The following is a 24912-nucleotide window of genomic DNA, read 5'->3' on the forward strand; positions in this document are numbered from 1 at the left end:
CCCGGAATCCTCACCAGTACTGGGATCACAGATGCTTGCCACCTTGGTCAGTTCTTTAAAATGTGGGTTCCGGGGGATGGAACTCAGATCCTTATGCTTAAGTGGTGAGCACTTAAGAACTGAGTCATTTCTCCAGCTCCCAGAGCCTATATTTTAAATAAGCTTATTGTCAGTGCAGGTACATTCTAAAATTTAAAGCCAGTGCCCAGAGGTCTCGCTGATGGACATCTGGAGATCGATAGCTTTCTATAAGGGAGCGGTCAGAATCAACTAAACCAAGAAACATTCTTCTTACCATTTCTGCATTTTGCTTTATAGGTTATAATTGTGTTCAGAAAAGGATCCAATAGCTGCAAGCAATAAAAATATTCAAGGCATGGCATTTATTAAAAAAATTAGTATCATTTATCTCTTTTACTTTATAAAACTTATACAATTGAGCACTCAAGTATAGGATTTGTTGAATCATTTGGAGGACATAAGCAAATCATTTTCATTTATGTGACCTAATAGCAGCTTTGTTGATTAGGCTAGAGAATAATTCCTGCCTTTTTCTCCTTGTCATATACGTAGCATGATGGTGATGACATTTTAGTAAACGATCCTTAAGTTTTAGCCAAGCCTATTCTTACCTTCCTGTGAGTGGGCTGAAGGACACCTGTATTTGGGTGACATTTGCTAAATCCAATTTCATTTCAAGGTCTGGAAAGATGCTTTAATCAACTTTCTTTTCTGGTGTCACTGACTTACTGTGCTGGCTGGCTGTCAACAACTGTCCTTATACAATCACTTCAATCACTTCACGGTCAAACACTGTAACCAGCTGTTGGGGGTTTCCCGGGATTCCAGCTTGGCCCCAATTTCTCCTGATATGTCCTTTTTTTCCGTTTTCTTTTCTTTTTACTAAAACCAATAAAGTGGTAGTATGGAAAGAAATCTAGAAGCTGGGTGGATGAGGAAAATGCAAACAGGACAGAAGGCTTCTCGTGATACCACTCGATTTTGCAGCCACATTGTATAACAGCATGGAAACACCACACTCTTTCACGGTCTAAGGATCTGTCAAAACAGTAGAAATTTCTTTTTTTTTTTTAGACTTGACCAAGTAGAGTAAACAGGGAAGAACTCATTGCTTGGAAGTGGACTGACTTTGTGTTCGTTCACCCAGAAATTCTAGAAAACTGTAGTTCTGATGTTTCTGAAGAGAGCTTTCTCATCCCTCCTTTCTCATGCTCTCCACATGTCTTGCATCTATCATGTATTCCAGCTCCTGTGTGTGTCTGCATTAGCACTTGATTACTCTTAGATATGTGCGTTTTTATTTTTAATTGTGTGCATTTGTATGTGCACATGGGTGCACTGCCTTCAGAGGACAGAGACTTTGATCCCTTTGGAGCTGACGGTGACAGGTGGCAATGGCCAGCTAGGCATGGGTGCTGGCGAACGAGTTCAGCTCCTCAGCAAAAGCTGCAAGAGCTCTTATCCATGGAGCCATTTTCCAGTGCCAGCACTGATTCCTTATTTGGCTTTTTCCATTCTCTAGTTCCTTTTAGAGAATTAATCTGTTACTTATTCCGTCTCTCCAAAGTAACCAATTCTTTCTTGAACTGTGTCCAACAGATTCTTATCTGATTATTAATTGCTAGACTCTTTCTTTTTCCCGTATATCTGTGTGTAGTGTGCATGCATGCATGTGGACCTCTGTGTGTGAGTGTGTGTGTGTGTGTGTGTGTGTGTGTGTGTGTAAGTGGAGGAGGTCTGACTCTAGTCATCATGTTTGTGTGAGAAGCACTTCACCTGTTTAATCATCTCCTTCAGCTCTCTAGTTTTATTTCTTCCAAATTAAGTTTTTAATATTTGCTTTACTTTCTCAATGTTCAACCATCTATTTCTGTCAAAACATTAAACTGTTATTTTGCACATTGCATCTAATTCTACTAGTACCCATATTTGCAGGTTACACTTTGCTGTTGTTGTCTGCCACTCGTTACCGATACCTTCCTATTGGTGTATACTTTTTGCTTTGGGCTGTAGTTTATTTTCCTTGCAAACTCATCTGTGAAAACACTGAAAGGATAAAGAGAAAGTTGGGGTTTTTCAGCCTCTGGCAGCTGCTGCCTCCATTGGTGGCAGTGCAGTCTTCTAGTCAAGCTGCTGGCTTATTTATGTTTGGAAGGATGACTTGCATTCCATAAGATGTATCTGTTTAAGGACAGCTTTCTCTCTGAGCAGATCTGAGAAATCTGCTGGTAGACTGAGAGGAATCTAGAATGTGACAGACTGAGGGGAAACTTGATGTGCTTGTTGTGTGAGCAAAGGAGGGGGCTAGGAATTGTTGATAAAAGGAGACAAGTCAAGGAAATGCAGGGCAAGGAGGCGCTCAGAGGGATGTGGTTAAGGAGAGTATCATCCGTGGAAGAGGGTGGACACTTGCATCAGCCTGGTTCCAACCATCCTCCACACTGCTTTGGAATGCCAGTTTCTTCTGGAAACCTTCCTTAACCTGGCTCTGGTGTCCCTACAACATGTCCTGGAGCTCACTCTACTGTTTGAGTTAGAGTAATTAAAACACTGTGTGACTACTTACTTGTTTCAAGTGGTGGGGAACTCTTGTGGGCTAAATCTGGCCAACTGACTGTTTTTATAAATAACGTTTTATTGGCACACAGCTGTACCCATTGATGTATATATTGTATTTAGTTTCTCTTGTACAATAATGGCAGAACTGAATCTTTGAAACACAGCCTAGAAAGCCCAGAGTATTGACTATTTGATTCTTCACAGGAGAAGAATGTTCTAGCATAACATTTCTACAAGGGCAGAACAATGTCTGCATTGGCCACCCTTGTGTCTCTAAGCATGTCTCCTTGCTTTCTACCTCCATGAAGCTAAGTCAGTAGAGCGCTATGAACATGTGGAGTGAATGGAAATGAACTGACAACCTTTATCTGGAGTTGTCAGAAACCTAGAACGATGGGGCTGGGAAGAAGGCTCAGTGGTTAAGAGCACGTGTTGCTCTTACAAAGGACCTGGGTTCAGTTCCCAGCACCCACATGGTGACTCACAACTCTCTGTAACTCCAGTTTAGGGGATCCCATGCCTTCTGACCTCTGTATCAGGCACACATGTGGTGAGCATACACACATGCAGGCAAAACATTCATATACACAAAATAAAAATAAATACATCTAAAACTATTTTTAAAGAAACAGAATGAAATCTAATGAGAGAAATCAACAAGGTGGGTATACAGTAGCAGAGAAAGTGCTGCCATAAGAATTCATACCCATGTTTGTAAGTCTGGGAGACAGCTGTAGTGAAGAGAACCAGGCAGCTTGTATCCCATGGTTGCTTCTGTATATAACCAGCTGCGTGGTTTCACTTCAAGGAGCATCTGCTTTCTTTCTTGAAGATGGGACTCACCTGTCCCTTCACAGAGGCCTCTCAGTGACCAGAGCACAGTGACAGTGACTTCTGGTTCCTCCCACTTTCTTCCTATGTCTTCTAGGACAGGTATTTCCTTTCTCTTACATGTAGACTAAAGCCAGTCCCTGGCGAGATATTGTTAAGTGGCTCTCATCATTCCTGCTTTCAATGGTCCTGACCCAGGTCAAAGTCAACACTCACCTCAAATGGTCAGTGCCTGTTACTGAAGGCACAGCCCTTCATCTGCTACAGAGAGGCTACCTTTCAATTCTCCTCATGCGCAAATACACCCATGTCAACACAGAATCCAATGAAGTTCAGAATCCCCAACAGTTAAAAGGGATGGTGTGGGAAGGGACACATCTTGAGATTGGTAAGTTTCTGCCTAAGTCTCAGTCCCAGTCTGACCCATGTATGACTTGGGCAGCTCCTTTTTTATCTATTTTTTTTTTTTTTTTATTGGGCAGCTCCTTTTATCATGAGTCTGTCCCATGTGACTTGGGCAGCTCCTTTCCTATCCCTGAGTCTGTCCCATGTGACTTGGGCAGCTCCTTTCCTATCCATGAGTCTGTCCCATGTGACTTGGGCAGCTCCTTTAACATCCATGAGCCCATTTATTTTAAACTACTGACTCTTTTCTGCCAGCTCACAGAGTTGTTGGGAGGAATAGGAAAGATGATGTCAGCCCCAGTGGGTGGAAAATTAGATGATAAAGTGCTATGTAACTGTGAGTGTCTGATAGTGTGGCCAATTTCCCCCCCCTGTCAGGATCAGTCTGTTCTTCCTCTCACTCATGAGTATGACTCCAGAGGAAATTGTCAAGCAAATGAAGGGACTGTGATAAAGGGTTAAAAAACATGTCGTTTGGTGACACATAGCTCTCACTTTGCCTTTCTATTCCCTAACAGTGTATCCTGAGAAGGTTATCTGATTAGCCCTGGTGTCTCCCCTATTCAATAATGGACTATGATATGTACTTCATAGGGCTTTAGTGGAGAATTAGAGGAAATCCTACAAACAAATTTCCTGACATATATCAAGCCCTTAATGCAAGGCTATTGTTCTTAAGTTCATCTTCAGGCCTTGTCACTGGGAAGCAGGTGCTTTTGCTGTGTACACTGCACACAAATGTGCTCAGTACATCTCCTTCGCTGTGTACACTGCACACAGATGTGTTCAGTACATCTCCTTCACTGTGTACACTGCACACAGATGTGTTCAGTACATCTCCATCCAGGATGTTTCAGATGCCGCTATCAGTTCTGTATTGTGATGTTTCCCACCCTATTCTAGGAGTTCCTGGGCACCTTCTTCCAGGTTTCCTACCCTGAGGTTTTTGGTGACGAGGTTGGCAGGGAAATTAGCATTTCTCTTCTCATTTTTCGTGATGAGTAAAAGAATGAAGATAACTGAGCACCACAGTTGGAGTTGTAATGAGGTCACAGGTTAGTTACCCTTTCTTTTCACCATGAGTATACAATGAGGTTTTATTCTTCTCTTGAAGCATCGTTTAGGGTCAGCTTTGAACAGACTGCACATCTCCCTCGAGAGCATTAAATCACTCTTCGGGCTCAAGCAGTATAGTCTCATCATATATTTAGTAGATCCCATGCAACAAAACAAAACAACCATAGAGCAAACACACACACACACCACCACCACCACCACCACCACCACCACACCACCACCACCACCACACTGGCTGCTTCTAAGAGTGTCACTTGTTATTATTGTTCTGATCATTAGTATGTATTAAGATCTACAAAGGTGGCACTAACTTGGTTCATAAGAGTGCTTGTTTTCCTCATACCAAGTCAGCATTCTTTCCCCTCCTTAAAGATTTTATATTCATAAATACCCAAGAAAATATTCAAGGAATGAGAAAACTGGATAGAGAATTTGAAGACTCTTCTTGGAAGATTTCAAGGAGAGAAAGAGACAGAGAGGAAGGGATGGATAGAGAAAGAGGAGTGAGAAGAGGAAGAGGGCGAGTGGGAAGGGAAGGAGGAGTGAGAAGAGGAAGGGGGAGTGGGAAGGGAAGGAGGAAAGAAAGGAGAAATAGCTAGAGATTGATTTTCTAATCCATAATTCTTATGCACCACAGTATAACTGAATTATGATATCTAGATGCAAAATAGCTAAGAATTTTTTAAATCTCTCTTGTGAAAGGTGGAGATGGTCCTTATATTAGTTCTAAGACTCGAGAGAAAACTCTAATTGATTAAAGTGATGAAAATCTCTTCCTGGTTTGCCTAACATTTTCTCAGTAGTGTTCCTGTCATTAAACCTGTTCCTGTGAAGATGTAAACAGACATACACACTACATCAACCTTTATTTTTGGATATTGGAAAGAGTTGAAAGACCTCAAAGTGTCTTCCTTTGCCAACAGAATAAAGAATTTCAGTGACGGAAGTATGACAGAGTGTAATAAAATGTAGAAGACTGGAGAAAGCTGAAAGGAGCTTCTAAAACAGGACTCTGTGAAAAAGAATGAGTGTGTGTATTAGAGAGGTCTGTTGTTATGAAATTGCTGGACTATTATAACTTCAGATAACATCTAATAAGAGGAGGGTTCCTGTGTGGTTACACAAGGGTATTTTGTACTTTATTGTCTGAAAATGATTCAAACTCCTAAGTTCCATAAGCCAACCTCAATTTTTCCCCTGCAAGAATTCTTATTTTTAAAAAAAAATATTTTTCTTTGTGTATATGACTCTTTTGTTTATTTGTTTGTTTGCATGTATTTATGTGCACCACCTGTGTGCCTCTGGTGCTTGCAGAAGTCAGAAGAGGGCATCAGATTCCCTGAAATTAGAGTTACAGACAGTTGTGAGCCACCACGTCGGTGCTGGGAACCGAAGCTTGGTCCTTTAAGAGCAGCCATTGCTCATCACTGCTCAGCCATCTCTCCAACCCCGACTAAGAGTTCCTACGAGGAAAACATAGATGCATGTGTGAGCTCTTCCCCTACCTCTACCTACTCTTGTAACTTGAGAAGGGCTTAAAGTTGTGTTGTTAAACTTTCTGAGAAGTAAGTGAAACAAATTTTCCAGTATTGAACTAAAAATGACCTAAATTTCCTAAATAGTCTGCAAAATGACGAATCTCGTTTCTTGGACAAGTCATTCATGACATTGTATAAGACACTGTTGAGGGCTGTGCCAGATAGAGATGATCTTGACAGACCTTCAAGATGCTAGCATTGGGGAAACTAAGATGTGTACAGACGCGAGTGAGGAAGGGTGAGTGTGAGGTCAATGTTATGCTTGTTTACTACAGTTCCCTGTGAGTTCAAAGAGAAGAGCTGTATTTTGGGGAGAGGACTGGAGGGACAGAACAGTGACTTATAAAGACGGGGCATTCTAGGGAGAGAGGATTGGTATTGATTGGCATTTAAAATCACAGAAACTTGAAGTTCATTCTTAGTTGTGTAGCTAGAGAAATGAATCCATTTTCACCAGGTTCCAAATCTAGAAAGTAGGGAGAGTTCACTGGGTGTCTGGTACATGTCGGCACTAGCACGTAAATGTTAAGGTTAAAGAAAAGCACAGGGAGATGTGTACAGTGGAGAGTGCGCAGTGTGTGGGTGAAGGAAAATATTCACTTCATGTAAACATCCTCCAGTGTGTCCATCCAATTAGGATTCGTTCAAAATTCAGTTGATATTGATGAGGATTTGCTTTATCTGAGATATGAACAGCTCAAATTGGTGTGTACCTATGTGACAAGAATCTCATCATTGTCTTTATCAAAAAAGAACAGAGCTGCACAGTAATGGAACTGATATCAAAACATTGCAGCTATTTCTCCCAGTCAAAGGGGCTGCCAGATAATGGTGCTAGCCAACATTCACTGATTACTACACCCCAGTAATTGTTCTGGGTAGTCACTTGCATCCTCACAATTATACATCAGAGATGCTGTCATTATCCCATTTCATAGATGGAAAAGGGAAGGAGTGAAAACAAACAAACAAATACTTGCCCAGGTCTCTGTAGCTGGTAGTTGGTACAGGCCATCTGACTTTAAGGCTCATGTGTTCTTATCCCTACACCAATGCTTCCCTGCTTCTAGGAGGCCATGTGTGCAGAATGACAAACCATCTCTCTCTTTCATGCTGTCTCAGGGCTGGTGATCAGACCCCAGAAACCAAGCTGAGCAAAGTCATCTTAACTGTTTAAGCCCCAGTTACACAGCTAACCTGTTTTGAGTCACCAGCTCTTCCATAATGGAATGAAATCCATGTGTGTGCTGTAGAAAAATCCACACCTGCTCTCACAAATACATAAAGATTTAGTTACAACTTCTTGAAATACATAGTTCTGCCTAAAATGCATCTATTGGGTCCTCAGGAGTTTAAAAGACTTGAGGATAAGAAGCCCTAAGACAATCAAACCCACTTTAGTGCAGCCAGCAATGATAACATTTATGAACTCATGTAGATGTGAACATTCAGAAGAGTCCTTTGAAATCTCAAAGATCTTGCTAACATTATTTGCAGGCAGTTGACAAGTCTAAATCCCTATACATTTCAAGACATACAGGAAAGGAGAGTCATCTTGTGCAGAGCCTGTTCAGGGTTTGTTCAGAGTATTACTGTAGGACATGCTTCTTAAGTCACACAAGTGTGAGGAAGAACCACCTGAGGTATGGGTATCAGTGATGATGAAATTCCAATCAGGCCATTGTACCTGAGGGGAGATGGTTGGAAGCAGGCCCTTTCTGACCAGATGCTCCTTGATTTTCTGCACTTGGGCTCTGGTTTGGAGTATACCACAAGTATTTATCTTTATCCATTAGGATCCTTCATGCAGAATTGGGCAAGTGAATATTATTTATCAGTGATAATTATAAACAACATTTATTGAGCACATGTTTGCCAGGCACTTTCTTGGGTGCTTTATGCTCTAATAGGGGAAGTAATAATTATTCTTGTTGTATAAATGGAAAAATTTATATCCGTTTGGAGTCAATGGTAGATGAGCAAAGACTCCACCAGGGCTGCCTGAATCAAAGCCCATCCTCTCCAAATGATGCCATTTGTACACACTAAACATTTGTCATGGCTGTATCTCTACCTGCATTGTACACCGTGAGGTTCTGAAAGTGACATCCTATTCTTTGGCTACAGAACTGGGAGAGGATAGCCTCAATTCTTGTGCAGGCCATTATCTACTGACTCTTGGGTATTCCATGCTTGGCTTGATGTTCCTGCTTCAGATTCAAATGCTGTGGTTATTTGAATGAGATGTCCCCTATAATCTTGGCATTTGACTGTTTGGTTCCCAGTTGCTGGTGCTGGCTGGGGAGTCTATGGAGGTGTGACCTTGATCGAGGAAGTATGTCACTGGGGGCAAGCTTTGGGAGTTTATAGACTCATGCTGTTTTGAATTCATTTTCTCTGTTTCATGCTTGCTGTTCAAACTGTGAGCTTCCTCCTCCTGCTACCATGCTTTTGCTTGCCATCATGGATTCTAAGCCCCTGTGACCATAGACGCAAATGAACTCTTCCTTCTGTAAGTTTTCTTTAGTCATGATGTTTTATCGCAGCTATAGAAAACTAGCTAATGCGTTTAACCAATTGGTTAGATCCTTTGGAGTCTAACTCATTTCTCAGTAAACTCGCCTACTCAAGCCTGCTCAGGTGTCCAGTTTTGTGAGACAAAAGCTTGCTGTGTAACCCCAGCTGGACTTGAATCAATGATCATCCTTTCTTAGCTGAGATCATATGCATGCTCTCTGACACCTGCCTTAGGATCTTACTCAAGAGCTCTGACCTCTCTCTCATGTGCCTTGAGTGATCACTGGCCCAGAGTGGACCTGTCTTATTAGCAATACAAATGCTTTGTATCATGGCCTCTCTCTCTATTCTCTACACTCCATTTTGTCTTTCTGGGATTTCCTTCCCTTCTCTTCCCTCCCTCTCCCTCAAGCACACACACACACACACACACACACACACACACACACACACACTTATGCGTTTAGTGTGTGTGTGTGTGTGTGTGTGTGTATGTGTAGATGAGCATGCTACTGTGTGTGTGATGCCTATAAGTTGGTCAGAGGGCAACTTATAGGCATTGGTTCTCTCCTTTTTACATGTAATTCCTGGAGGCCACCATACTTCGTGGCAGGCACCTTTACTTGCTGAGCCATCTGCCCAGCCATGGACCTCTCTCTCTTTTCTGGCCAGCTGTGCCTGTGATCTTAGGTTGTGGTCACCAGAAGGCCTCCCTTCCTGTTCCTGTTTTCTCAAGAAGGGGACTTTTTTTTTTATGGCATCAGAACTGAACCCACTCTTCCTTTATTGGCATCTTTGGTGTGTTTTCATTAACTAGTCTGTGTCATCAGGCAAGCAGAGGAGGTGGTTAGTAGCACGATCCATTCATTCATGACAGATTTATCAAGTTCCTATTTAAGATCCAGGCAGTGTGCTGAGTGCTGGAGTTGCCATGGTGACCAAGATAGAACTTTCTCCTGCTTTCATAGTTTATTGCTTCGGAATGAATCACACAAAAAGAGGCACTTGCAATACAATTTGATAAAGATTCCGAGGCAATATCAAGTATCTTGAGAATACATCAAAGGAGCCACCTACTCCATGTTTGAAGGGCTAAGACAGATTACGTGGAGGAGGTAAGACTGAAGACTTGAAGGATGACTGGAAGAAATATATAAGTCAGGTGAAGAGGTTGGTAGTCAGGGAGTGTGAAGAAAGGGGCAGTTTGAGAAAGATGCAAGGTCTACAAGCAAAGAAAGCATCTGATCCACAGTGAGTTCAGAATATCAGAAGCAGCGATTAGGTAGGGTGAGAACAGATGCGATATTGCAGCTGATTTATGGGAGTACAAGTCCGAGTGTCACATGACAGCTGCATGCCTGCTCGGTTCCCTGTGTTCTCACAAGCTAAGTTACTACAGCTTGAATGTGCAATGGCAGAAGATGGGGCTAAGGGTAGGCGGTACAGAGTGCTCCCATAAAATAGAGATGATCAATAAGCCACCACCCATGCAGTCACAAGGGCTGAAGCAGCCGAGTCCCTTCTTCTCCTAGGTAGAATTCCTGAGGCTCAAGACACGCTGGTGTCAAAAGTGTTCTCCTTCCCACGTGAATACACTTACCCAACATTGCCTCTGCTGCAGCTACATCCCACTGCCTGCCATGGGCACTATTTCCACTCGAAACAAAGCTGGGGCTTGCAGAGTCACCAGCGACCCATAGAGTGCTGGTGGTTATCCCCACTGGTGCAAATGGAGACACTGAGGCTCAATGACATCCAACCACTTGTCACAAGCCACCAAGCTGTAAGTGGCAAGGTGGAACTGGGGCCTGGGCTGATCCCAAAGTGATTGTAACAACACAACAGCTTCTTCTCTGCCACCATTGCGTTCTTTTGAAGAACCCTGAGCTCTGATCTGTCATGTTCTTACTGGCAGCCTCTTTTTCACATGAATGTTTCTTTAGCATTCTCTCCTGTATCTCAGGCTGAGTTTGACCTGCCTAAGCAGCCTAGAATGACCTTGAACTTCTGACCCTACTCCTTCCACTTTCCAAGTGCTGTGATGGCAGATGTGCACCACCACGGCCACTTTATGTGGTGATGGGAATGAAACCCAGGGCAGCCTACCAACTGAGCTACGCTCCCCCAGTGCCTCATTGACCCTTGTTTTGACGATGTTTCCCAAAGGTTGGATCAAAGATTTTGGGAGTGCATCTCTAAGAGTCTCCCATCCTGGACAGGCAGGATTCAGTCCAGACACCCTGAACGTTTGTATGTGTTAAATGAACAAGAGCTTGCCCCATCTGACCACATCCCCAAGATTTGAGATGGCCTTCCATTCCTCATGTTCATTAATGAAACAAGAGCTCTTTCCGGTGTTGGCTGGTCCTTCTCTATTCTCCTCAGAGGAACTGGTGATGTCTCATGCAGTGATCTTTAGGCAGTCCTTGGCATCCAAAATGAGGGCAGCAGGAGAGGGTCCCATCTTTCTACCCAGACTTGCCCTGTGCGCTGTTTCTCGTTTCCTTTCATTTTTCCCACTTGCCTTACCGCTTTAACATCAATGTCCATGCGCAAAGCTATAGGGTTTTCGGACCCTCTGCTCCCTGCTGCCTCTCCTCCCAAACACCCAGCAACAAGTCTGGTGGGTGCCAGCTGTAGAAATGAATGTGTTCCCCAGCTAAGCCTCAGACGCAGGTCTTAATTAAATGCCTCTCCATTAGAGGTTTAGCTCTCCTTGCAGTCAGATGGCCCTGGCTCTGCATTCCTGACAGTGTTCCGGATGCTCTCACCAATTACTCGTCTCCTTCCTGGCAGCAAATAGAAAAAGCAATTTTCAAATTGTTTCCATTAAAACAGATCATTTTCTCAGAAATATCACTTGAAAAAAAAATGGATGGGGTGGGCATGGAATTACTTCCAGTTAAGACAGTCATGGGATTTTCTAGAAAAAAGTTGGTTCTCACAGGGGTCACTATATAGTTTAGAGTCCACAGATATGAGTAATTACACTAACTCCACCTTTACTAACCGTGTGAAGAGGGCGAGTCACTTTATTTTTGTCCACCATTTGTAAGATCTCAGTACTGAGAGCGGCTACAAGGAGTGGTAGCCTGTGACCTGGGAGGTTCCGGTATTACCATTTTAAAAATCATTTTCAAGAGGGGCTAGAGAGAGGCTCAGTGGTTAAGGGCACATACTTCTCTTGCAGAGGACAGGAGTTTAATTCCCAGCATCCACATTAGGTGGTTCATAACTGCCTGTAACTCCAGCTCCAGGGAATCTGACACCTCTGGACTCCATGGGCACCTGCATTCACATTCACAAACCATCTCTCTCTCTCTCTCTCTCTCTCTCTCTCACACACACACACACACACACACACACACACACACACACACACAATGACAACTAAGTAAATGTTAAAACTGTTATCAAGAGAACCATCTACCTGTCTGTCCTCAGGGTAATCTGATATATTTTTGTTTCCCAGGAGCCTCTTTTTCCCTATGAAAGGCGAGTCTTCAAAGGTTGGATGTGTTATTGCTTTCATAAGTGTTGTGGATCTCACTTCTTATAAACGTCTGATAAAATGAAAACCTGAAGAGACTGTGGCCGGCATTTTAGCCTTCTTCACTCAGATAACTACATTCTCATTACAGAACGATGAAGTGGAATTTGTCCGAACTGGCTATGGGAAGGATATGGTCAAAGTTCTCCATATTCAGAGGGATGGAAAGTACCACAGCATCAAAGAGGTGGCAGCTTCAGTGCAGCTGACTCTGAGATCCAAAAAGGATTACCTCCATGGTGATAACTCTGACATCATCCCTACAGACACCATCAAGAACACAGTGCATGTCCTGGCAAAGCTCAAAGGGGTATAATCATTCTTCATGCTAGCTGCTTCTCGATGCAAATCAGTGCATGCTCGCCTGGGGGGGGGGCACTCGCTTATTTTAAGCTCTCATTTCCTTTTAACCTATTTTTACATATGTGCCATTTTTAAATTTTTCCTTTCTACCCTAAAATTCTCAGGCTTACAGAAACACTTGTTTCATTTTATTCGTTTAATTTACCTTGTTAGTTAGGGAGAAAAGTTCCTGGGCAAATTAACTTATAGGCCCAGGGAGGATTTCAGACTAAATGAACACATTTCTTGTGCTTTATTACCTCGAGACTGTGCATTTGTAGTAGAAAGGGCCATTGTTGTATGGTAAACGAGAATATCGATTTTAGGATACTCTCCATATTGGCAAAATCCACTGCCCCAAATTTTGTGCCCCATTTTAGATTCCTGATTGTTGTGACAAAATACCCCACACTCCAGGGCATGGGGAGCAGCCGAGGTAAGGGTTTGTTTTGGCTTGTGGCTTGGGGTTATAGTCCATGGTTCTCAACCTTCCTAATGCTGTGACCCTTCAAAAAAGTCCCTAGTGTTGTGTTGACCCCAACTATAACATTGTTTTGGTTGTTACTTCATAACTTTAATTTTGCTACTTCTGAATTGTAATGTAAATATCTGTATTTTCCAGTGGTTTTAGGTGACCCCAAAATGGTCAAGATCCACAGGTTGAGAACCGCTGGTATAATCCATCACCATAGGGAAGTCTTGGCAACAGGCATATAGAAAGTTAGTCATCCCCTGTCTGTGGTCAGGAAGCAGAGAGGTGAATGCTGGTGTTCAGCTTGCTTTCACCTTTTCATTTATTCTGGGACTCCAGGAGGTGGGATGGGCACACCCACATTCAGGGTGAGTATTCCCCTGGTAGCTCAAACAGACACACCTAAAGACTGACTTTCCTGGGGAACACTGGAGCCCATTTGCAAACCTCCCGAGTATTACAAGCACATCGAGAAAATATTCTGGACGTAAGTTACGTCTTGTTTATCTGCCAATGTCTCCTTTCCTGCAAAGCAGGTTTCTTTTAAACATGGGACGGTGCTGGAGAGGTGGTTCATCAGTCAGGAGACTGGCTGGTCTTCCAGAGAACACTAGTCGCATTTCTAGCACCCACATGGTGGCTAGAAATGCCACTATGTGGGTGCTAGAAATTACCACTTGTAATGCCAGTCAATTCCATGGGATCTAACACCTTCTTCTAGTCTCCATGTCACCAGACATGAACACGGTACACAGACATGTATGCAGGCGAGACAACCATACATATAAAATCAAAGTAACAAAAATATTGAAAAATAACAAATAACAAGACAGAGTTTCCTAGGTGATGGAAATCTATGGGCCACACCCAGGAAGGGTAGAGGAAACTCAGGACTGGACCGTTTCATCTGCGGAGATTCTAAGTCTGCTTCTCTCATTGGAAGAGACAAGCGATGGGTGAAGAGCCCCTGTGATGTTCAGCAATCCCTTTCGGCTGCGTTTGGCAGTGCTTTCCTGTAATCACAGCCCGTGGGAGGCAGGTCAGGACTGCCAGGAGCTTGATGCTCTCCTGGGCGACACAGAGAAGCCTTATCATAAACAAACAAACAGAACAAACAAACAAACAAACAAACACTGCAAGTCAGATATAGGGGTTTATAATCTCAAAATGAGGTATAGACAGAAAGATCGTGAGTTCAAGATCAGACCGAGCCGTGTAGTCAGTGAGCCACTCTCTCAAAATAAAGGAAACTATCAAATCAGCCTAAATGTTTTAAATGAGACATTTTGGTCAACCTTTCTTTCTTTCTCTTTTTTTTCAGATAAAAAGCATAGAGACGTTTGCTATGCACATCTGTGAACACTTCCTTTCTTCTTTTAACCATGTCACCCGAGCCCATGTCTACGTGGAAGAGGCCCCCTGGAAGCGTTTTGAAAAGGTTTCATCATTTATGCTTCCAGTTTAATGAAAGAAATTGCTATCGTGGTTTGTGCTGGAATGTGACTGGAAACAACTTTGTCTTCTCTTTCAGAATGGACTCAAACATGTCCATGCTTTCATTCACACCCCCACCGGGACACACTTCTGTGAGGTGGAGCAGATGAGGAGTGGTAAGAAACCATTTTCCATGTTTTTAGTTTGCAAGAGACATCGGGTGTCTCTTGTTGATGTCTTTGTTTTTCTGGCCCATAGCAATTCTTTTTATTAACACAGACGAAAACTGTAGAGAATTTGTAAACCTTTTAAATCTGAGACTGAACTGAACATGGTGACTTTGGATTTTACATTACAAGGTTATCTACCTTTTGCTGAAGGGTAACCAAGGGCATGATTCTTTCGATTACAAAAGCTGGATTCTGAGTGGTGGAAATTTTGTACTACCCAGTTTTGAAGTGAAACAGGAAAAAAAAAAAGAAAAAAGGCTGGAAATGTGGAAATGATAAGAATGCGATTTGCTAATTCTCTGACCAACATTTTTGGTACAGTATCATGAGATAATGATAGTAACCCAATATTTGAAATTACTAAGTCTCCCTGACATTTTATTTGCATAATAAAATACTAATAGTATCATAATCTCTTTAAAAATGAGTCTCAGTTAAAATAGCAATGACTATTACATAATTGTGTTTAGCAAGAAATTTAAAATTTGAATCTAACTATGAAACACTATTATAGTATAGACCTTATTAGTACCAATAATTAATCTGAGCAAATAAAGTCCCCAAAGCTGGTGTTCCACTGATTTGTTGAGGTCATCAGAAGCAGAATTAAGTAATCCATTCAGATTATTGAATCTCTTCGAAGCAGAGAACTTTGGAGCATAGAGCCGAAGACAGCAGAAACAGTCATCTCAGTAAGAGACTCTGCAGTGGTCATTATGGAGTCAGAGTTGCCTTTGAACTTTTCCTGTTTCTGTTGCTTTCCTTCCTTCTTCATCCCTCAATGTTTCTAACTATTTGAATTAAGCCTAGATAGAGCTAAGTCTGTCTCAATGTTTGAATAACATGTCTACAATTATTTATAGAAAAAATTGAAAAGTTGTTGTATTAAACTGAAAAGACTATTTTGCTCACCACATGCTTAGTCATGTGGTAAAAGTCCCTCACTGAGCTGTTATCTAAAACAGCTCAGACTTAAGGAAGACCTTATCTTCCCTCCCTGCCTTCTTTTCTTTTTCCTCATTCTGAGTCTCCTTCCTCCTTCCTTTCCTTATATATGATCTTAGATGCAATAAAGAGAAACATATCATGGCCAACATTTTCTTCTTAAGCCACACTGACTACTCTCAGGAAATTAGAAAGTCTAAGCCAATTCTACTTAACTTTATATGTAATTTTAAAGTTTTTTAGTAGTCACTTTAGGAAATCAAAGAGAAACAAAGAAAAATATTTGAATAAAAGATTTAGCTTAATCCAAAATACTATTTATAAAATAAATACTAATTAAATAAATTTCACTCTTTGAAATAGCATGTCTCCAAATCATGTAGCTATCCTTCATTAACAGTACACCTTGAGTCATGTTAGGTAATTTCAAATGCAGACTGATAACAGGTGTCTGGAGGTCACTGTATTGGTCAGCCTAGCTCCCAGCTGGTTTTCAGGGAACTTAGCACACTCTTTATCCTATTCTTTATCAAATTTTCAAGACTAGAAATGACTGGAAGTAGACTTGAGCAGAGCTGATTCAAACTAAAGGCATTTATGGAAATGTCATTCATTTCAAAGTGCTGGGATCATTCATTCACACACGATTTACTAAGCAAGTAGACTTTGAAGACTTATTACATGCACAAAAGATGGTAGGTGAGGAGATGTACAGAATTTTTCCGAATCTCAGAGAATCTCAAATTTCATTATTGGAGATATACTTGTAAACAAATTCATTGCAACATGAAAGGCTAAAAACCACAGTTGAGAAATGAGAGGCATTGTCATGGAACAGAGACATCCCAAAACTGAACTCTTCCCAGGGCAATGTAAAAGGCTTTGGCAGGAGAGGAATTTTGGAGAGGAAATGTTTCCATTGACTTTGTAAAAAGATTTGCATTATGTTGGTCATGAAAGAGGAAGGGTCTGCCTGTAGAAGCAGCGGGACTTAGAGAGGCGGGATGCAGAAAAGAGTGGAGGAGGTGGGCTAGGGAATTCTGAGCTCCCGCCTCATGCTGGGCCCACACTGGACGGATATTTATTTAATTGTTCAATGGGCAAAACATTTGTAGAGCAGGACTAAGTTCAGTGGGTCTGATTCCTTGGGCACTGCTGAGAGGCCTCCTGTGCTGAACTGACATGCATAGTCTAACTTAAAGGCAGTTTGCATAATAAACCACAGAGCACATTATAATTCCTCTCAAATGAATCTCTAATTAAGGTCAGAGAGGCCTTGTGGTCACAATAAGCTGTGTTTGAACTTGAGCTCCACTAGTTAATAGCATGATTGTGAGCAAGTGAGTTACAGTTCTTTAGTAGGTTTTCACTGGCAGGATGAGGATTCTGAGGCCCACCTCTACAGTTTTCCAGAGAAATAAAGGAGATGATTACCAATTAATTTTATTAAAGCTGTAGGCATAGTACCTGGCATATAGGAACTTCTTAAATAGTAGCCATAACTATTATTTAGTTTGACAACAGAAAAGCAGAGGTCTCTAATGGTCAAGTGACTGAATAAGTTTGTGTGTGTGTGTGTGTGTGTGTGTGTGTGTGTGTGTGTGTGTGTGTGTAAATCTGTAAGGTCTTTGTCAGACATTCATTTAGAATGTTTGCTTCCCAACTGCTGGGGCTGTTTGGGGAGCCTCTGGCATATTTTAGAGGTGAGAGCTCGCTGGCAGAAGTGGGTGGCTAGCTCTTGGTTCTGACCTGCTCTCTGATTCCTGGTCTGCTGCTATACACACAGCTTCTTCCGCTCGCTTCGGCCACCATGAACTTCTCTGTTCTGCTACGCTTTCCCTGCCATCATGGGATGAAACCCCGAGATGGCTGAGCCCAAATAAAGCTGTGGGTACGCTTTATTCATCAGTTCTAGAGGACATGGACAGACTGGCAGCTTGCTGTCAGTCCTTTGTGAGGCCTTTGTGAAACGTGACCAGTGAATCAGTGGTTGAGTAGAGCTGAAGGCTGAAGGGAAGGAGCTATGAAAGTTGGATTTAAAGTGGAAGGAGTGGGACCAGAGAGAATATACACATGAATAAAGTTTGGAGGATAAAGACAATGAGTTTTGAAATGTGGAGTGGGAGATAAATTTGGGGACCATCAACACATGAACGACAGGTGAATGAAGGGAGGGAAACAGTTCCAGAAAACAGAAATAACATATAAAGCATATTGGCCAGGTTCTGTAAAGGAACAAAACTGGTAGAATAAATATGTATATATCAAAAGGTAATTTAGTAGATTGGCTTACCGGATAAGGTCCAGGTAGTTCAGCAATTGCGGTCTCACACTAGAGAGCCCAGGAATCCTGTAGTTCATTGTTTAGTCTGTAAGGTTGCATGTCTCAGCAGCCCAACCTAGCTCTGAAGGCTTGGAGGGTTCCTGGAGAGCTGCTGGTCTTCAGTCTATGTCAGAAGCTCCAAGAACCTTGTTCTAATACTGGTGAAAGAATGCCTTGGTCATAGCGTAGTTGCATTTGCCAACAACAAGAGTGAAGGCAAGCAAGCAAAAAGCAAAAGTTTCCACCAGTATGTGCTGCCAACATTTAGGGTGGGTCTTCCTGCTTCAAATAATCTGATCAAGACAGTTGCTCACAGGAGTGCCTGGCAGCTTGTGTTTTAGTTGTTTCCAGATGCAGTCCAGTTGACAACCAAGACTAGCCATCAAAGTGAGAAAAGGGGAGGTAAGAGAGCCCAGGGAAGTTAGTTTAAGACTTTGGCAGAAGGCTGGCCGAAGAGACAGAAGAAGGAGGTGGAAGAAGGAGGAGTCTGGAGAAAGTGGTGTCACAGAAGTAGAAGAGAGCTATGTTTTCATTAGGGATAGTTACAGAGGAAGCAAGAAGCACTGCAAAGAGACCCACATGTAATGGCTCAGCACCAGGGCTTCTTCCTACAAGACTGGCTTGTTGTTGGGGTAGAGGTGATGTAGCTCAGTAGTAGGGAAGTTAGACAGAATCCTAGGCAACCTTTCCTTATCACTTCCTATGTTGGGGGTTCACCTTGATAATCAATTTCCATGTCATATAAGTAGGGGATGTAAAGACATTGAAGGAGAAAAAGAGGACAAGACCCCTCAGACAGGTCCTAAAAGGCCTATAGCACTTCTCCTGGCAAGACTCACAGTCATGCCTGACTGTGGGAGACCATAAAAATGTGGTCTCACGGGGTGTCCAAGGAGATGATGAAATCGATTTGGTATCTGCCACAGAAAGGTTAAGAGATCTAGGTTAAAAGATAGCTGAAGAGGAACTCTGGAGTCGGTAAACATCCTTAGTGATTTCTATGAAGATATTTTCAGGCCGGGGGAGTGGATTAGGAAGTTATCAGTCACTAAGTCCAGGACACTGCTGATGATCAAACAGAACAGAGTTCTCTTACCACCTGAGTGCCAGGAGTTAGTATCTGCCTGAGTTCTGATCACAAGGCTGCTGCTCCCTAAGTTCTAACCACATGGCTCGCGATGCACAGTATAAAGAGCAGCCTCAGAAGCAGTTCAAGTCTTTTGTCTTTGCAGACCGCTACAGCGCTTCTGGGAACAGACAACCCTGTGGCAGTTTGCCCAGACGTTCAATTGATAGATCTGAGCTCATGCGGCTCTGATGTCCTACAGAGCTAGCAGGGCTGGGGTAAGGCGACGGCTGTGCAGTAAGCAGATTCAGGTTCCCATGTGCACTGGATGTAGCCCGTGTGCACACACAGGGCTCTTCATGGGAAACCATGTGTATGCTACCGCAGCCTGGGGAGGCCAGCTCCTGAGAACTGCTCCAGGGTTATAAAGAGAAGACCTCAGAGGAGAGGGACTTTAGGAAACTTTTTTTTTTTTTAATCTGAGGGTCAAATAAAGAAATACACAAGCTTTCTGATGGTAACTTTCTCTTTTATTTACTCTTGAAATAGTCCTCTCTTAAAATCTTTCTTGTTCTCTCTCCTGCCTAGCTATTCATCCTTTCTCCTCAGCTCTGCACACACACACACACACACACACAACACACACACACACACACCTCTTTTCTTCTCCCTCTACCCAACTCTGTACAATTATAAGTTACATTTTCAGGGTCTGACCAATTCTCATAACACATGATAAGTCACACAGTTTTTCTCAGTCTGGTTAGGTCACACTGACCAGCCAGTGCACATAGCCTGAGTGATTAGGGGTCTTAGACAGAAAGTAAACAGTAGTTGGATTAATCTTGAGTTGTAACATAAATTAAGGCTGGGACTACATGCAAAAGTCAATACTTAGGGGGTTATGTCTTAATGATATTATCTTATTTTGGTTTAGCAATAAACACTTGGGAACTTGTCTTTGTGTAATTATTGCAGGAGCAGCTTAGTCTGTTTTAAATTTGCTCTAAAGTCTTTGCAAAATGGGTAAAAGGCTGTCTTTGTGACTGAGAATAGTGCTGTTTTCCTGTGTCAGTTAAGAAAAAGTATTCTGGTATTATTTCTATTCATCAGAATTATACAACCTAAGTAGAAATCATCTTCCTGACCATCCACAGCTAAGTGTGCCCAGTAGGTAGAATATATATATGAATGAGATAAACACACATGCAGTGGGAAAGCACCCACTGTTTTTAGGAAAGAAATGCAGTAGCACATGAGAACATTACAGACAGAAGCAATTAGTCAATGACAGTTAGTGACTTCACGGCTCTGCTGAGTGGGGCTCCCTGTCAGGGAGTGATTTGTCTGGTGGGTTGACCTGCCAAACACTCATTGTCACCTGCTGTATACTTCCACAGCCCTTTGCAGTACCCTATCTCTCTTTTGAGAGCAGAGATACATGTTCTTTTTGTGGCAAAGTCCAATTCCTAACTTATTATCTTAGTATTAAAATGGAAGGAATTGTGACATGAATTCATGTTATAATCATCTTCATAAGCAATGTCCATGGAGAAATGGCTCTGTGGATAAGAACTCTTGCTGTGAAGGCATGGGGATTTGGGTTTGAATCCATAGTATTCAATGCATGAATGTTTGTGCATGGGACCTCAGTACTTAGAGGAAAAGACATTCTGATTCCAAGAGTTTGCTGGTCAGCCAATCTAGTCAAATGGTGAGCTTCCAAAGAGACCCTGTCTCAAGGAAATTAGGTGGAAAATGTTAGAAGCAGATACTTGACATCCTGTTCTGGACACTGTACACATGCACAGAGGTGCATACACTCACACACACACACACACACACACACACACACCCTAACACTTATGAAAAAGAAAAAAAAAGAAGCAACGTCCTTGTGTAAATTTAACTGAGAAAATTAATCATTAACTCCTACCCTCCACCTTACATAGTGAAGGCCGGTGTTACAAACCTCTGTGGTTTGTTGGGGCTTGCTAGAATAATGAGAACTCTCCCTCCCCCAGCACATGTCCTGGGTCACACACTCATCCATGTAAATCCCCAAAGAGATCCTCCTCAAGAGGATGAGCAAGTTCCACCTGGTAGACTGAACAACCTCCTCTTGACCTGAACTGTCTGGGAAGGTTGCTGAGTCTTGGATGCATGGATCCTGGTGTTGCTCTAAGATTGTTGACATTGTTCCTTCTTGGTAGCTCCTTTATAGATACCTCATTATGTTTAAGGATTTCAAAGTCTGCTGGTTCCTTGAGAGAATCTGGAGGAGAGAGAAATTTGTTCACCTGTAGGGTCAAAGGCTGCCCTGCTGTTGGTGACGTCCCACATCATGACAGGAGAAGTAGACTCTGCATGCATGAGGCAGGCAGGCTACTGTTTAAGTGCCTTTGAACCTCCTGAATGCTTTCTCTTCTAGACCCGGAGGCTTAGCTGAACCTGGATATCACTGTGGTGACTGAGTCACTAAACTGAACTAAATTAATCCCTAAACCTCTGCAATATTTGAATTAAAATTCACAATTATTTAAGCATTCAGTGGCTTCTGTTCTGACTCTAACTAAAAAACAAAGCAAAGCAAAACAACAACAAAAGTGCACCAGCTGCGCAAAGCTACACAGAGAAATGGAAGATGAAAGAGGTCGCAAGTAAGGAGACTGTATTGTGACAGTGGAAAAGAAAGCCCTCCCACTTGCTGATATGAAGGTTACTGGCAGGTGGAGCCAAGCAATGGAGCCAATGAAATAAACCCCAGAGGCAGACCTGCAGGTTTAAGGGATGGCAGTCTAGATCGATGGCAGAAGTAAGGGGTCAAGTGAGAGGCCACTCTAAGACAGCTGCTTTCACCCCTAGACACCTGGACTGAAGGCTTTTGGTCTTTCCATAAGAGAAGTTCTTGGCAGACACAAGGTCCTAAAATCACCTTCCTCATCGCCCAGTCACACTAAAGTCAAGTTAGCCCTCTGCCTGGCGATGCCATCTCTTCTGTCCCCCCCCTCCCCAGTTGCACAGCCTGGGCTTTGAAGACCCTTGGGGGAGCAGAAGGATCAACAGAGGCAAACACTACTTAGTTGATCTTTGCTTTTCTCTAGCCTTTTACAAGTTCGCGGTTTCATAGTAGAGTGATTTAATACAGTTTTAAAACATCCCCCCTTTTAGCTATTTTTGTCCGTTTTTGGAGGCGTTAGCTGTGGAAGCAATTATCCTCTTCATAACAGGAATTTTTTTCCCTCTCAGCTCAGTAAAGCTTTGTGCTTTCTTGACACCTGATGCGTAGGTAAGGAATTGGTCTTGTTTTCTATTAATTCTCAGTGAGTTTCTTTCCCTTAGAGTACTAAAGGGTAGATGCATGCTTCTCTGAGAGATAAACCACCATTTGCTGAGTGTGTAGGAGGACACTGGGAGCTGAAGAGACTGTGTTGTAGCAATGTAAAATGGTAAAAATCTTCCTGCTGCATTACCCCATGATCATGGCGGGGAGACACGGGTTGATTAAATCCTTTCACGGATGGACACCGAGAAGGACACTGCTTCTGGTTGAATTACTTCTTGTGGATCTAAATTGGGATCTTTTTAGAGTGTGTGTGGAAGCATATTTTTAGTTGGTGGCCCCATGGATGTGAAAGCCCGAGGTTTTTACCAGTGCTCAGTAGGCTGGGGCACTGCCAACAGAGAAGATAAAATAAGCGCTCTGACTTCATCCAGTATGTGTAATGTGTGCCAAGGAGAAAAAATTCTTTTCAAAATTCAGAGAGGATAGTTTTTGTTGATTCTGTTCACAGAGTGATGGAGGGCATCAGAGTAGTTGGCTTCTGCTCTGACAAAATGGGGAACAGTTAATTGTTCGTGAGAACAGAAGACATTTATTCTGTGGGAATCTGTTGCCAAACCACATTTAAAAATGCAAGGGCTTTCTCTGTTTCCAGAGTCTAGTAAGAAAATAAATCATTTCAAGGTAGCCAGCCAGGGCTGTCACTCTGAAAGGTCTACACATGTTACTCCAGGACCGGGGGAACACAGGATGAAGGGCTTTGGTTTCACGGTCCGGTGAGCCTGTAGGGCACAGGAAGCTCAGGACGACAGGTGGCTAGCGTTGGTGTGGAAAAGCCAGCTGTGGAAAGACCATCGTGGTGACTTCCTCAGAGCATTTTGGATCCAGCGGCTGTTCTATGAAACCCTCAGGTGCCTTACCTTAGGCACAACTCCAAAACCCAAGGATGGCTGCCATCTCCATTTCAAAGATGAGAAAATCAAAACAGGAAGAGGTGAAGTGATTCCTTCAGGGACATAGTTTTTGTGCAGTGGGAGAGTGGTGTGGTAGGAAGGGCACTGGGACTTGAATTTCGGGAACTTTGAATGCCAATGCTGGGGATTCTAGATATGCAACACCACACTACACACACACAACGCCACCCTTTTCCCAGTAAGATTGTGGGAGGAGCCAAAGCTTGATGGGCAAGGCAGATGCTGGGGTGAAAGGCAGCAGCACTGGAAAACATGGAGACCTGTAGCCCGTTTCCCGTCACCTTTTCATTCACCTTCAAAGGACTCTGCTCTTTGTGGTAGCTCTGGGCCGCTGTCTCCTGTTTCATTTCTTTGAGATTCTGTTTTCCAGAAGGAGAGACCGGGGGATGCATTCTAGATACTAGTTTGTAATGATTAGAGCCGCTCTTTAATGGGAACTCATAGGAAATTTGTCTTTCTAAAGATTTATTTTTTTTTTCTCCTTTTAAAATTTTGTGTATTGTACGTGTCTGTGTTGAGTATGTGCATATGAGTGCAGGTACCCACGGAGTCCAGAAGCATCAAATCCCTCCAGAGCTGGGATTACAGGTAGTTGTGAGCCAACCACGGGTGCTGGGAACTGAACTTGGGTCCTCTGCCATGGCAACCACTGTTCTCAGTGGCTGAGCTACCTCCGTAATCCCTGTAACAATTTAATGAATAAAATACCTTCAAGATGCGCAGAAGCCATTTCAGAAAGTGATGCCTCACTTTCATCAGATGATGGAGACGCTTTTCAAGGCTGAGGCCCCCAAAGCTCACTGTGGATGGGCGGTGCTACCCTCCGGTCTCCTGGAACGCCCTCTTCAAGTACTGAGATGAGGCAAAGGAGCCTAAGGAAGGAGAAACATTGCACAGATGGAGAATGCTCTAAAAGGAGGGCAGAAAAACATGGAATCTCGTGGTGTGCTGCTGAATTTAAACCCCACCTCTGCCTATTTTTTTTTTTTTTTCTGTGTGATGATGAGCGCAGAAATGAAAGCCTCCTGCATGAAAACATTTCCTCTGGAGACTTCTGAGGACTAAGTAAGAAAATGCCTTGGAAAGGCATCAGGCAAAAGCTTACACACTGGGCAGTACCAGCCAAAGCTGTGCCCTGCCTCTCCTTTGCCACCCGGGGTGTGTGGGGAAAGGCAAACGGTAACGCTGGAGGAAGTCAACTGTCCCGGCAAAGAAGAGACTCCACTGGGGTGCTCTTGCTCCTTGACACAAATGTGGTTCTCTTGGGTTTGAGACAGACACACAGCAGTGAAACACTGAGTTTGTGGGACCAGTCCCCTTATAGATGTAGCATCTGGGCTGAGAA

General features: G+C 42.9%; 2 protein-coding genes across 3 annotated transcripts in view; one reads left to right on the forward strand and one right to left on the reverse strand.

Moving 5' to 3' along the window:
- Dnase2b (deoxyribonuclease 2 beta) overlaps positions 1 to 19402 on the reverse strand; it is a 36173-nt gene extending 16771 nt beyond the window's left edge. For both annotated transcript variants that reach the window (XM_037207189.1, XM_037207188.1), the window contains exon 1: positions 18215 to 19402. The gene's annotated coding sequence lies outside the window, so the exon portion shown is untranslated. The remainder of the gene's footprint in view (positions 1 to 18214) is intronic.
- Positions 1 to 24912, forward strand: part of LOC114698269 (uricase) — a 35938-nt gene that overhangs the window by 717 nt on the left and 10309 nt on the right. The window contains exons 2-4 of the mRNA XM_028876869.2: positions 12590 to 12808; positions 14634 to 14750; positions 14844 to 14922. Coding sequence (XP_028732702.1) covers positions 12590 to 12808; positions 14634 to 14750; positions 14844 to 14922 — 415 coding nt within the window. The remainder of the gene's footprint in view (positions 1 to 12589; positions 12809 to 14633; positions 14751 to 14843; positions 14923 to 24912) is intronic.

This window comes from Peromyscus leucopus, chromosome 6 (assembly GCF_004664715.2).
Source record: "Peromyscus leucopus breed LL Stock chromosome 6, UCI_PerLeu_2.1, whole genome shotgun sequence".
Classification (NCBI taxonomy): domain Eukaryota; kingdom Metazoa; phylum Chordata; class Mammalia; order Rodentia; family Cricetidae; genus Peromyscus; species Peromyscus leucopus.